The following is a 14,896-nucleotide window of genomic DNA, read 5'->3' on the forward strand; positions in this document are numbered from 1 at the left end:
ACGTAAAGTTGCCAACTTTACGTCCATACATGACTAAATGAAGCTCTTAAGCTTAAAAAGGGACTTAATAGATGACTTAAAGCATGCATGATACCATAATACACATAAAGCTTGCACCTTTATGCTCAAGGATACCAAAACAAACTCAGATCTGAAAGGATAAACCCTTAGACAACCTAATTTATTCCATAACCCAAAAAGGAGACCAAAATCATAATAAAGTAGCCATGAAAAGATCTAATCATACACAAGCAAAGATAGAAACTTGATACCTCAAAAAATTTCCCCACAATATGATGATTTTGGATCCAAAGCCTTCCCACAAAGCAAAACAACTTCAAGCTTCTCTTCTTTCCTTCCCAAGGGTAAAATATGTCCCAAAGCCTTCCAATAGCTCAAGAACACCTCCAAGAGGCTACAAGGTCGATTTAGGGTTTTTAGGGTATGGAGGCTAGCTTAGAAATGAACAAAAGGGACTAACATAAAGCTTATATAGGGTACATCACTAGAAATTAGGGTTTCACGCTAATCCTCTCAGACGCCCAGCGTACAAGGTCTCGCACCCCGATCCCAACCTCGCAGTACGCTAAGCGTACTCCTCATTGCGCATGGCGTAACTCCCTTTGCATAAGTACCCCCCGTGTACTTCGTTGGTACGCCCCGCGTACTAGGGTCTTCCCTCAAACCCTAATTCATTCTGAAGGTTATAACTTCTTTGATACAACTCCGATTCTGACCATCCTTATATCAATGAAAAGGTATCGAGAAGCTCTACACTATTAACCACTCATACTTGACATAAAGTTCTCCGAACACAAAATCCAATTTCCGTAAAAGTCTGCTGCCAGATTACCAATACAACCCTTGGCTCCAAAACTAACTCTGAATGCCTGAATCATCCACATCTCATTCCTCACACCGAAATGAGTAACGATTCAGAACTTGACGTTACAACTAAATGATATTTTTATAACATTTTTTCATGATATCAACTTTAAAAAATTCATTTGGTTTTCTCAAAATTATTTTTTACATCTTTATTTGTATGTTTTTTTTAAAGATTTTTCCATTTCTATAAATTTATTTTTCTATAAAATCGTTTGTCAAATTTTTACATATTTGTTTTCAATCACATAGGCTTATAAAACATGTAAAATTTTGTTTTGTTGCATATTCATTTTCATAAACCAATAGTAGTGCATTCTTATGTAATTTAATATAATCAAACTGAAAAGTTATTATTTATTTACAGGCGGACTCAAATTGGTTGCAAAGGGTGACTCATGATATCCTCAAATTTGCTAACGTAATGTAATTATTTTGAAAAAAAAAAATCGACTTAGTGCAAGTTTTCTTACGGTATACCTTCAAAATGGTATGTGCACCTTTGTCATTTTGCTTTGGATCTGTCACAGCTTACCTATTCTACATATATAAATTTTCTATAACATAAGAGGAGATGAAGTTTTTAGTTAAATCGTGGTTTTAAAAGGCATACCATGGTGGGAGGTGTCCCTCAATCCAACATATTGGCTTCTCGAAGTACTTATTCAAGGCATTTTTTAGAAAAATATTCGTTGTGGCGATGTTAGGCTAATGCAACGCGTGAATATTTTTCAAGGCATTTTTTTTTCATTTCAGATGGGGGCATTAATTACACCTTGAGTTTTTGTTAAAATAAATTAATAAGGTTGATATAACTTTTTTAAAAATTTGTTATGTTTTATAGAAATCTATAATTATATGATTTCTCTTTTTTATATACATAATTGATAATTAACGCATTAGATTACGTCTTAAAAGATGTTATTAATCTGTCATAAGTCGTAAAACTTGAAGCTTGCAGATTGTCACGTTATGGCTAAGGCCATTTAAAACCTTGAGTTAAATATATACATTTTACGAACATATTGATTAAAAGCGGCGTAAATATGTCTTGTACCATTTTTATCATCTTTATCATTTATCAGTTTATGGAGTTATGTTTTTTGAAGCCTCAAAATCTATATAGATGGATGTTTTAAATACGATTCTAAAACCTGCATGATAAACATGTTTCATTTTTGTTCTTTTAGTATATGTTTCTTTCTCGGTTCTATTTTCGGATAATTAACAAGACACCGTCTTGTATGTTTTGATTCACACGTGTGAATGTCTTTTATGGGTCATGCACACGTGTTAGCACACTACATGCATAAACAGTAGTATAGTACCATGTGTCAACCCACAGAAAACTCTCTTATCCCATCAAACCCTATAAATCACTCCACTGCTGATGACACCGGAATTCAAGATTCCCATTTTAATACTCTACTCATGGCAACTTCAACAGCGTCGTGGCCGTCGTCGTCTACGATCCCATGGCAAGCTCTTGATCTGGTTGCAAACTATCTAGACCCCGAAAACCTAGCCATCGCCTCCTGTGTTTCTAAATCATGGTGCTCCGCCATGTCCTCCGACCACCTCTGGGAAGACCCATGCAACACCCAGTTCCCTTCTCTCTCCCACCTCCGTTTCACCGTCGCTCCATCTCTCCCCTACCATCGTCTCTTTTCCCTTGGTCTCACCTCCGCCAAACGCCGCCACAAGCCACCGTCAAAACCCCGAATCTCTCTACAAAACCTCCTTTTCATCATAACAGTAAACAACTCAAAGTCACCGCCGGTCACCTTAATTAAACCCGGCACCGCACTGCCACTGGACCAAAAAGCCTTATTCCGTTTCGATTTTGATGTTCGTGATCACGAGAAGTGGCTGCAGTTTGAGGTGTTGGAGGATACGAAGGTGACATGGAATGTGGTATTGAGAGGGTTTGAAGGCGTTTTCACGATGATGGATTGTAAATGTAAAGGGAGCTTTGTGTCCGGTACGGATGGGTGGTTCTCGACAGAGCTGCCAGCACCAGGGTGTTGCTGTGCATCAAGCTGCGGTGGTACGAGTGGGATGGTAGCGGATATGAGGTTGGTTACAAGGGAAGAGGGTCGAAAGAAGGTTGTGGAGAGGGTGTGTGTGGGGGTGTTGAGTATCGTAAGCTGGAGATATGTTGGGGTTGATGATGGGCTTAGGTATTTGCAGCATTTTCTTGAACCTTGTGACGTGTGATACTCTTTTTTCATGTGTTTACACGTTCCACTCTTGTCGAAGTGACTTGTAAAAATTTGATTTTCATAAAATGTGTTGCGACTACATAAATATATCCCTCATTTATTTTTCTCCATTATATATATATATATATATATATATATATATATATATATATATATATATATATATATATATAATGGGTGTGCTTATGTCATATAAAAAACAAACCTGAAGCTATCTAGCTAGTTTGTTTTATGAATATCAACAACAATTTGCACCTCAGAAGACGATGAATTTGCTCCAGTGACATTTTTGAGATGTCAATAATGAGGTGCAGTCCCTGATCAAGTATTGAATGTATGTATGGTTGATGTTGGTATTTAGTAAAAAGTTAAAACTGAGTCGGCAAGTTTGTATGTTTGTTTTGTGCATTTATGTGATTTTTTAGGCGAGGTGAGCTCTCATATTGTGATGCGTTTGATTATATCATGGAAAAATGCTATATAAGCGATTTTTTCAAATAGTTCAAAAAAAACCGATTTTTTCATATAGTTCAAAAAACCTCAACTCAATTATGTTTTTTGTGTTCAACAAAACCCAACGAATTTAACATTTTATCTAAAAATCTCAACTAACTTACACTTTGTTTTTATTAGGGTCAACCGACTAATAAAAGTCAGCGAATAACATAGTTTATGATGTGAAATTAAAGATAAAGATCAGGAAATGAATTGTAAGACTAACGAAACCGTTCAAAAAAAAACTCAAATCATATTTTGTTTGTTCAAAAAACTCAACAAACGTAACATTTTTATTAAAAAAACCCAACGGACTTACGTTTTTGTTTTGTTCAATTCTTATGAGAGGCAATCAGATTCATTAGTTATATAATTAGTTGGCAAATAGCATGACATTATTTAATGACATGGAATAAATAGAATAAACAGATTAGAATTGTCCTTTATATATCAATTTTATTGCTTGGAGAAGCAAAAAACGAACGGCTTCTATGTTCGATCACTTGTAATGGCAACTTCTTCTTCTTTTTGTCAATTGTTGATGTCCAACTCAAGATCTACAAAGAAGATATTTGATGATGCAAACCCTTGTGAATGTGGACGTCCTTCTCAGATTTGGACATCTAGAAAAGAGAATCATCCAGAGAAAAGAAAAAGTCCAGGGCTTGTTCGAACAGATGTGTAAGTGTAATTGAAAGCTTTATCATGTCCATCTTCTATCTATTTGGTTGATTATCTTAATTAGTTCTTGATTTTAAGGAACCAAATAAATAGATAGAAAATGGGCATAATAAAGCTTTCAATTACACCTACCCATCTATGTCGAATAAGCCTTGGACTTTTTCTCTAGATGATCCTCTGTTCTAGATGTCCAAATACGAGAAGGGCGTCCACATACACAAGGGTCTGCATTATAATATATCTTCTTTGTAGATATTGAGTTGGACATCAACGATTGAAAGGAAGAAGAAGTATTACAGGAGATCGAAAACGAACGTCGTTCGTTGTTCTCTTCTCCAAGACCTAAATAGATATATAAATGGCCATTCTAATTTGCTTATTTCATGTCATTAAATATAATGTCATGTCATTTGCCAACTAATTGTATACCTAATGAATCTAGTTGTCTCTAATGAGAACTGAACAAAAGTGTAAGTCCGTTGGGTTTGTTTAGACAAAAAGGTTAAGTTTGTTGGGTTTTTTTAAACAGACAAAACATGATTGGGATTTTCTGAATGGTTTCGAAACTTCATTGGTCTTACAAGTTACTTTCCCATTAGATCATGGTTGTAATTTGCAGTGTAAAACCAATGATTAATACAGTTATTCTTCATTTCAACAATTATGGAAGAACTATGGAAGAACCACAAAGGAAGAGAGAAGGTAAGGTTGAAAAGAGGAGGTAAGGTTGCGATTTTGAACCTAGAATCCTAAAGATTCAAACAACGATAATGGATGGCCTCTCATAAGCTGTCATGTGGCAATTCAAATGTTCATCGGGTTTTCATTATTATCTGATAGCTCATCAGAAAACCTCGAGTATCCTCTTTGTAAAGACTTCGAGAAGATTAAGTGTAAATTGCACATAAATCAAGCAATTTTACGAACCTCGGTTCTCTCTTACTTGACTGGTTATCTCAGTGCTCACTATAAATCATTTTCACGACCCTCTAGAAGGTAAATCATTAATTTGAGGCGGCACCACCTCTGGATTATATATATACAATGGATTATATATACAAAGTTTTACAACATATTCATTGATTAGATGTCCCGAAAACTCAATTTCATTCTTTGCAATAACATACTATTTTATCTCACATAGATCTATCATCATTGATAGTACATTCTAGCGTTATTGACTTCGGTTTTATCTTTTTAACTTGTGAATCATAAGTGCTAATGTCAAGTTGGGTTTCCATTACTTAAACCATTTTATTGTGGTTGTAGGCCATAACTATCATGGTAGTTTATACCAAATCTCTAATCATGGGTTTGATAAGTGGATATGTCAAGTACCTGCTTGTCTTGACATATATAACTTTGATGATATCACTTTCAATTAGTTGTCTCATAAAATTATGTCATAGAACAATATATCTAGACTTCTTATTACACATAACATTGTACACTTTAGACAATATTACCTGTAACACAACATTATACATTTTAGACCATATTACCTCACTGTTAAAACACACGGGGATATATGTTATTAGAATATTGCACAAACAAATATCCAAGAGTATATCTTTAATCAATTCTGCCTTTTTTGCATGTTATGGATATGGCAAGAAGATCGAACTCCATCATTGAGTGAGTTATACATGTCTGTTTCTTTCTCACCCTAGAAATTGCTACTCCAACTATTGTATATATCCAACCACTTGTGGATCTGAAATCACTTGTGTGATCTTAATTTCCAACTGGCATCAGAATACCCTTCTAGTCTATATAAATATGACATGTATGCCATTTCAAGAGTACTTGTCCTTTTAAGGTACCCTATAACTCTACCTACTGCCTTCTAGTGCTTTATATTGTGTTAATAGTATAACGTCTTAGTTTACATAAAACAAATAAAATGTGAGGTCGATTGCAGTGTATGATGTAAATCATGCTACCGATTGCACTCATATATTCTAGTTGAGCCACTATTCGATCATAGTCCACATTAAGTTGCACACTTGAATCAAAATGAGTGTTATTTTCCTTAATATTCAAATGTTGAAACATTGTCATAATGGTACCTGCTTCTCTAATATCTTTCATTTTAAAGTTTGATGATAAATATTTCTATGTCTCAAGAATACCTTCCAGGTGACTCTCAATGATCAATATATCATCAACATAAAGATAGACAGTGATAGTGTATCCACCCGTGTAGTTGGTATAGATACATCATTCATCACTATTTGTAAGTAACACTCAATTCCAGGTATGAGATTATTCACAATTGTGTATGATTTCTTTTTGGCCACGACGTGGTGAAGCCTCACCACGACGTGGCGATAAGCTTTTAGGCCGTGGGAGTTTAATGAACCACCACGACGTGGTGGTGGGTGTTGGGGAAAACCCTAAAGTTTCGGTGCTAAGACCCTATTTAAACTCCTTAACCTCTCATAGCCTCCATCCCATCAGCCTCCATCTCTCCAAATCGTCCCTTGCAAACCCTAGATCCCTTGTGTGGGTTTTTGGCCTTAAAGTGTGTGTTGGGTGCTTGTGAATGAAAAAGGTGGTGGAATATTATACTGGGAGTCCAAAGCAACGTAGATCTAGGATTTTATCTTCCTCAAGCATCTCAAGGAGGTATAAAGTCTTCATCTTGATGAGTTAGTTGATAGATCTTTGGATTTTGTCCACTTTTCTCTATGCCTTGTTGCTTTAGAAAGTTGAACTTCATAAAGTTTTCAACTTTATGAATCTCTAGGCCATTTGGAGCATTTGACTCTTTGGATCTAAATTAGATTTGAGTTTTGAGGCCATGCATGGAATCTTCACCTTTTTTCCCTATTTTGGCCTAATAAGAGTTCAAGACATGCATTGGACATGCATGTCTGAAAAGCACCGATTTTTATGATGTGTTTGGTGTTAGAGACTCTTTTGTAGCTTTGGGAGAAGTAACCTTATGAATTGAGTGATTATTGCTTAAGCCATGTATTGTTTTGGACCTTAAAGTTGAGATCTATGCACTTTGGAGGGTTCTATTAGATAAAGTTGGAAACTTTATCCATCTAGACCCTATCATGGACCAGATCTGAGTTGGAGACCCTTTAGAATCTAAGAAAATGGCTGAATGCATTAAGCTGTTGAAAACCTTGTTACCACGACGTGGTGGCGGGGCTGGTCGCGACTATTTTGTCGTTTGCGACACCACGACATGGTAAAGGGCTACCACGGCGTGGCGGTCAGCTGAGTTGAATCTTCTTGACTTTTTGACCGTTTGAACCAAGGGGGCATTTTGGGTGTTTTGTATTATGTTGAGAATTGGTCTTTTGATGGATTAGGTGTCGATTAGAGCTGAGATTCGGAGTCGAGACCTCATCAGCTTTTGTCCAGTTCTAAGGTGAGTTTTCCTCACTGTACTTGCGCGTCGAAGGTACCAAGGCTGGCCAATTGGATTAGATATCATGTTATGTGATGGTATGTTATCGTGTTGTAGTAATCTATTAGATCAGTATCCTGGTATATAGGATGGTGTTATGCTTAGTGATCTGCAAGATCTGTCTGTTTGTCTGTTGACTGGTTATATGTATGTTTATTTGTTATGTATAGGTGGACATGTTGTGTGTAGTTGGGTTGAGGCGGACCAGTGTAGAGTGAAGGCCAAGAGACCCAGGGCGTCCCGGATAGACTCCAGGCATGAGAGGCGTACCAGTCATGCCGATGGCCTAGAGAACGGTCCAGATAGGCTGAAGGCCCGTTGAGGCGTTCCAGTCATACTGAAGATTCTGTGAGCATTCCAGATAGTCTGTAGGCCGGTGCGGCGTTCCAGTCGGGTTGAAGGCTCTCTATGCATGATGTTTGTTATTATGTTTATGTGGTGGTATTTAGGGGGAACTCGCTAAGCGTTGACTTACAGTTTTTGGGTTATGTTTCAGGTACTTCGGATGACCTGGGGAAGGCGAAGGTGTGCCGTACACATCCTCTTGTTTATTACTTATGATTTTGGGAAAACTCTGATGTCTAGAAATGTTTTGAAAACTACGATTAGTAAGCATTTTATGAATTTGTGTTGATTTTAAAAGTTTAAATTTATTGCGATTTTATGGATGTTACAAGTTGGTATCAGAGCCTTGGTTTGAGTGAATTGGAGAAACACTCATGTAAATCCAGTCTCAAACTAAGGAAAAAGGTTTTAAAATTGATTTTCAACTTTTTTTTCAAATCAAAGAGGATGTGATGTGTACGATCAGCCAGAGCCAGTAAGTAGACCCCAAATTACCACACTGTTATATGATATTGTGATATGTTAGAACAATATGCTAGTGATAGGCTAGGGATCTTCAGGAATTGCATGATAGGATTGCCTGATTATGTGATGCCTGATAGCCTTTGTTTTCTTCCTTATATGAAATTGACATCATTACTGTAGTTGTTTAGTGTATGCATCAATATTGTACATAACTAAGATTTTATAGCCTGAGAATGTTTGATTTAGCCTTATTTCCTGTTCTTGTTTGATGAAGGGCTTAGGGTAGAATCAGGTATTCGACTCTCTATAGGATCCAGTGTTTTGTAGGATTAGCATACACGACTGTTGCAGGGTTGGTGGAAGTTTCATGAATGAGTCGTGTGGGGTTTGCCGACCAGTCGCGTAATGTTTAGCCTTCCTTTAGGAAGTGAGGATAAAGTGTATTTGTATTCTAGTGTGTATTGTTAAGGTTGTTGTAATGATCCTCTGAGACAAATACAAGTAGTTGTGGAAGGTAGTATGGGCCCGTACTACTGGAAGCACATGACCCATAGGCGTAGCAGGGCATTCACAACCCCTAGGGATTTGTTAAGAGTTGGTTCCCCTCGTATGATATGCGTTTTATCTGATATCTCCCTGGTTTATTTTCAGTATGGTGATGACGAGAGGATTTGAGGCAGGATCCGGATCAGGATCGGGAGATGGTGTCCAGGATAGGCCAACTTTGACTGAGGAACGAGTTAGAGAGATCATGAACGAGGAGGTTGTTTCCCTCTTCTATGCATAGTTACCGGAGATGTTTGGGTCTATTAAGACTGCCATGGTGGAGTATTTTGACGAGCCTTATGATGCACTGTCTGAGGATGTTGCTGTTGCAGCCACCGCAGCCGTTGCTGCTGTCGGGATTGGCGCTGGGAGAGCCTTCCAGTATCGGGATTTTGACAATACGAAGCCCCCGACATTTGATGGATTTCAGGATCCGATCGTAGCCATGAGGTGGGTGTATGACATCGAGGGATATTTCTTCACTTGCTCTTGCCGAGAACCTTTTGCGGTCCGGAGCGAAGGATTGGTGGAGACTTGTTACTAGCTCGTATTCTTCTGAGCAGAGGGTTGCTGTGTCTTGGGAGAAGTTCTCGGAGATGTTCCGTTCAAGATATGTTCCGCTGGTGGAGCGTGAGAGGTTGGCCTGGGAGTACTTAGATTTGAGACAGGGAACTGAGTCGGTGACGTAGATCACCAAGATGTTTACGGAGAGGGCCATGTTTTGTCATGATTTTATTGCTTCTGAGCAGGCTCAGATGACCCGTTACTTGAGCATGCTCAAGACGGACATCTGACAGTTTGTGTCCATGCAGCGTTATGGTTCATTGTTGGAGTTACAGGAGGCTGCCAGGCGGCGAGAGATTGAGATGGAGCTCCAGACAAGGGAGCCGAGACAGGCCCCAACGCAGTCGCAGCCAGTGTCGAAGTGGTTCAAGGCCGCTGATACTAGATCTGGGAGTCATAGGTGCCGCACTTGTGGGAAGTGCGAAAATGTTCATGAGGGGGCTTGTCGATCTGTCGGTGTATGCCACAAATGTGGCAAGGAGGGCACTATGCGAGGGATTGTCGCCAGCCGGCCCTAGTTCCGAGTTCCAGGATTTTCTATCACTGTGATCAGCTTGGCCATATGAAGGTCAACTGTCCATTGCTCGCCGCCAAGCGGATGCAGGCCCCGACACCAGCTACTTTGAGGATCACCGATGGACATCAGGGTAGGGCGGAGCCCCCGAGGGCTCGGGGTCGTGCTTTTTAGCTCACTGCCGAGGAGGCCAATGCAGCTCTAGATTTCGTGACTGGTATGTTTCTATTTATTGTTCTGTTAATTATGTTTTATGTTATGCTCATGTTTATGCTCCTAATAGGTACGTTCTTAGTGAACTCTTTGCCTGCTCTTGTGTTATTTGACTCGGGTGCGAGTCGGTCCTTTGTATCTCAATCTTTCATTAGGGAGTTTGATATGCCTATTGGGGAGTTAGAGTGTCCGTTGCGGGTTTCTATCGCCAACGAACACGGGGTTTCTGCTTCCACGGTGTATCAAGGTTGTGTATTGGAGATATTTGGGGTACCTTATCCGATTGATCTGATCCCTATCCCCATGGCGAATGTATGTGTGATAGTGGATATGGACTGGCTGAGCAGCTTTGGTGCCATGATTGATTGCAAGGGCCAGTGAGCGATAGTTCGAAACCCAAGTGGGGGAGAACTGGTTATCTATGGAAAGGGCACTAGGGTTGGTTCAGGGTTTTGTTCGGAAGCCAAGGCTCGACAGTATATTTAGCACGGGTGTGCGGGTTATCTGGATTACGTGGTTGATACTCGGGTTAGGAGCAGACTTCAGTTTCAGAGGTACCAGTTGTCATGGAGTATGCTGATGTTTTCCCGTAGGAGTTACCCGGTGTGCCTCCTGAGAGGCAGGTTGAGTTCCGGATTGATCTTGTGCCAGGTGCGGCCCCGATTTCCAAGGCGTCGTACCGCTTAGCACTGCCTGAGATGCAGGAGTTGTCATCTCAGCTTCAAGAGTTGCTAGGCAAACAGTTCATCTGCTACGCGTATGGGTCCTATGTTTTCAGTAGTACGGGCCCATACTACCTTCTACACCTACCCATATTTGTCTCAAGTATCATCACAACGCCCTAACAATATATAATGAGCATAGGCGAGCACTCAATCCTCACTCCTATTGGAAGGCTAAATATCTCACAACTGGCCGACTGACCCTGCACAATTCATCCATGAAACTTCCACCAACCCTGCAGCACTCGTGTATGCTAGCCATACATAACGTTGGACCCTATAGACATTCGAATACATGATCCTACCCTAAGCCCTTCATCAAACAAGAACAGGAAATAAGACCAAACCAAACATTCTTAGGCTATAAGATCTTAGTTATATATGACCGTGATGCATTCACTAACCAACTACAGTAATGATGTCAATTACATATAAGGAAAACCCTAGGCTGTCAGGCATAATATAATCAGGCAATTCTATCATACAATTACTGAATATCCCTAGCCTATCGCTAGCATGATGTTCTAATATATCACAATATCAAATAACCGTATGGTATTTTGGGGTCTACTTACTGGCTCCGGCTGATCGTACACTTTGCATCCTCCTTTAGTATTTTAAAAACCATTTGAAAATCTTTTCCTTAGTTTAAGACTGGATTCACACAAGTGTTCCTCCAATTCACTCAAACCAAGGCTCTGATACCAACTTGTAACATCCATAAAAATCATGTCAAATTTAAACTTTTAAAATATCCCAAAACTATTGATTATTACAAAAGTTGTTTTCAAAATACTTTAGTGTCAAAATATCCCAGAATCAAATCATAAACAACATGAGGTGTACGATCATGCATTCGCCTTCCCGCGATCATCAGAAGTACCTGAAACAAAATCAACAACTGTAAGCCCGAAGCTTAGTAAGTTCCCCTAAAATACTCATACGCACATCAACATACATATAACACAAACAGCATATTATGGGTCCAATCAACCATCGGGTTGGAATGCCCACGTCTGTTAGCTCTCGCACAAAGCAGAGGAGCCTCAACCACCAATCAACATGTGCACATATATATCAGATAATCACATAACAGTCCATAGACATACAAACCGATCTAACCGATCATACTAGCATAACATCATCCTATCTACCAGGATACTGATCTACAGATCATAGGAACATAATACCATCCTATCTACCAGGATGCTAATCTAATAGCTCATACTAGCATAACATATCAGAGTAACAATCAAAAAGGGTCGGCCTTGGTGCCTTAGACCCTTGAGCATAGTGAGGAAACTCACCTCACAAATGTCGAACTAAAGTGATAAGCTCAAACCCTCGAATCACAGCCACGAACTCCACCACCTATATTTGCCATGAGACCACTCCCATAAATTCCCAATTTACTAAAATACCCCTAGAGGTCAAACTGGTCAACCCTTGGTCAAAGTCAAAGTCAACGGTCAAAGTCAACAGTCCATGTTGACCCAACTCATCGAGTGCAACTAGCAACTCGTCGAGTTCCTTAAGGGTTCAGAAGGTCATAAAACCCTCACTGACTCGTCGAGTTTACTACCAACTCGTCGAGTCTATGCGTGTTCAGAAGTTGAGGAAACCCTAACTGGCTCGTCGAGTCATCCTACTGACTCGCCGGGTTCATGCAGAAACCTTCAAGGCTAATCTTCATCGGACTCGCCGACTTGACCCTACAACTCATCGAGTCCCTTCAGTCCTTTCTCCATTCAAATGCTTATAAGCCACCCCAATGCTCCATATTGCAGATCTGAGTTCCTAGAGCATACTTCCTACGTAAAGTTGCAAACTTTACGTACATGCAAGGTGCTAATGGCCAAAATTAAGCTAAATAAGAGGTTCTAAGTGAGGAAAAGGCATTATCTTGCTAAACGCTGAGACTTTATGACCATAAGAATCAAGATGAGCCTAGATCTGAAGTTGCAACTTCAGATCATGTTCAATACCCGAAATGAAACACCAATCATGCTAAAATGGCCCTAATCTCAAACATAAAAAGATCTAGATAGAAGGAAGCTCAATGTAACGACTTGTTACCTTCAAGTGCTGCAAAAATGGAGTAGATTTCAGATCCCTCAACTGTTCCTTGCTCAAAGCTTCTTGATCTCCAAGCTCCTTTCACCAAGATCCACCTTCCATGCTTAAAACACACAAATATGGAGAGAAAACGTGATTTAGGGTTTATGGGCTCAAAGGAGGTTGTAAGGGAGGCTAAGGGAGGCTAATGACCCTTTAAATTGTTGGATTAATGTCTAAGTCCATAACTATAATTGGTAAGACTTGACCCGACCCGGCATGGTCCATTTGGGTTGCATGGCATCATGCATTTGGATAGACTATAATGAGAGAAATAACACTTAAGGTTGGTTAATATATTATAAGTTCTAATATATTAATAAGGTTATTTAATTAGTATTGATCAAGAATTAATTTGGAATTAATTAAGTGATCAAAAGGAGACTAATTAAATATATGGGTTGATTGTGTAAATCATTCATTCTTATATATGTGGGCTTGTGATCCAAGATTCCTTATGTTGGACTAAGTCCATGGGGTGACCCATGGATACTCCATGGAGGTTAAAATCCATGGAGCATAAGGAATGGGTAAAGTTATGAGTTACATGGTGTAACCCTAATAGCCACCATATAAAAGAATCTCATGGCTCAAGAAATCGTGCACTAATGTGGGTGTGTGAGGGCTAGACGATTTCAAGGAGTGTTCAAGTTTCTCTCAAGTTATTCCAAGTGTATTTGGTGTTGTGTGAACCATTTGAGGTGTCACACTTGGGGCACTAGGCACTCAAGCTTCATGAAGACATTCTACATCAAAGAGGTATGTATTCTATCTTGTTATATTTATTATTTTGTATGCTAGATTAGGATAATACCTTGGATGTTCATAATTGTATGTATAATAGAGAAAAACATTGATCCAAGGTATTTAGGGTTGCATGTACACTTAGGAGTGTTAGAATGCTCATAACCCAACAGTGGTATCAGAGCCTAGGCTTGTTTTCTTGTTATACTTGCAAAAGTAGCTGAAAAATCGAGTTGGATGCATATATTCGATTGTTTTGGCTGGAATTGGACTAGGAACATTACCCTAAGATGTTTTTGGACTTATAAACTTGTTTTTGATGTGGTAATGTTCATGCTAATCCAATTTCTAAGATAATTATCATAATTTCAAGATTTGTATTAGTTTGTATGTTCATGCTAATTTCTTGAAGATTGATGATTTGAATTATCTTGTTCTTATGAGGTTCTTAGATTAATAGAAAAGTTGTGTGAAATAGTTGTTTTCAATCCATTTTAATCTAAGAGTTGATTCCAAAGTGTGTTTTTGTAACTTGTCCTCAAAGTATAGGAAAAGTCACATTTAAGAATCATAAAACTCATAAAAGTTGGCAAAGGTTACAAAATGAAGAGTCTAGTTCTAATTAAATGGTTTTATGACTCCATAACTTGTCCTCAAGTTATGGAGGTTCAAGAGTCTCTTCATTAAATTAAAAAAAAAAATGTAACCTTAATTAGTTCCATAAGTTACAATAAAAAAAAGTTATTTTTTTTTATTAATTAGTTTAAAGTCTTCCATAACTTGTCCTCAAGTTATGGAACTTGAAGAGTTTTTTTTTTTTAATTAAAACTTCTTTAAACTCATAAGTTATGGAATTAATTAGTTTTGAATAGTTTCAAAACTTGCCCTCAAGTTTTGGAATTTGAAAAGTTTTCACTTATGAATACTTTAATTCCAAGTTAGCCCTTAGAATTTTAAAAGT

At 38.6% G+C, this 14,896-nt stretch overlaps 1 protein-coding gene across 1 annotated transcript; it reads left to right on the plus strand.

The window, feature by feature from the left end:
- The first annotated feature begins 2,214 nt into the window (after nucleotides 1-2,214).
- On the plus strand, nucleotides 2,215-3,102 carry LOC145113981 (putative F-box protein At5g04010). The gene has a single exon (XM_079050006.1). It carries the CDS (start codon nucleotides 2,215-2,217, stop codon nucleotides 3,100-3,102), a length of 888 nt encoding a protein of 295 aa, XP_078906132.1.
- Nucleotides 3,103-14,896: the final 11,794 nt, after the last annotated feature.

The sequence above is a fragment of the Lactuca virosa genome, chromosome 5, assembly GCF_052849685.1.
Source record: "Lactuca virosa cultivar CGN04683 chromosome 5, Lactuca_virosa_CGN04683_v6, whole genome shotgun sequence".
NCBI classification, from domain to species: Eukaryota; Viridiplantae; Streptophyta; class Magnoliopsida; order Asterales; family Asteraceae; genus Lactuca; species Lactuca virosa.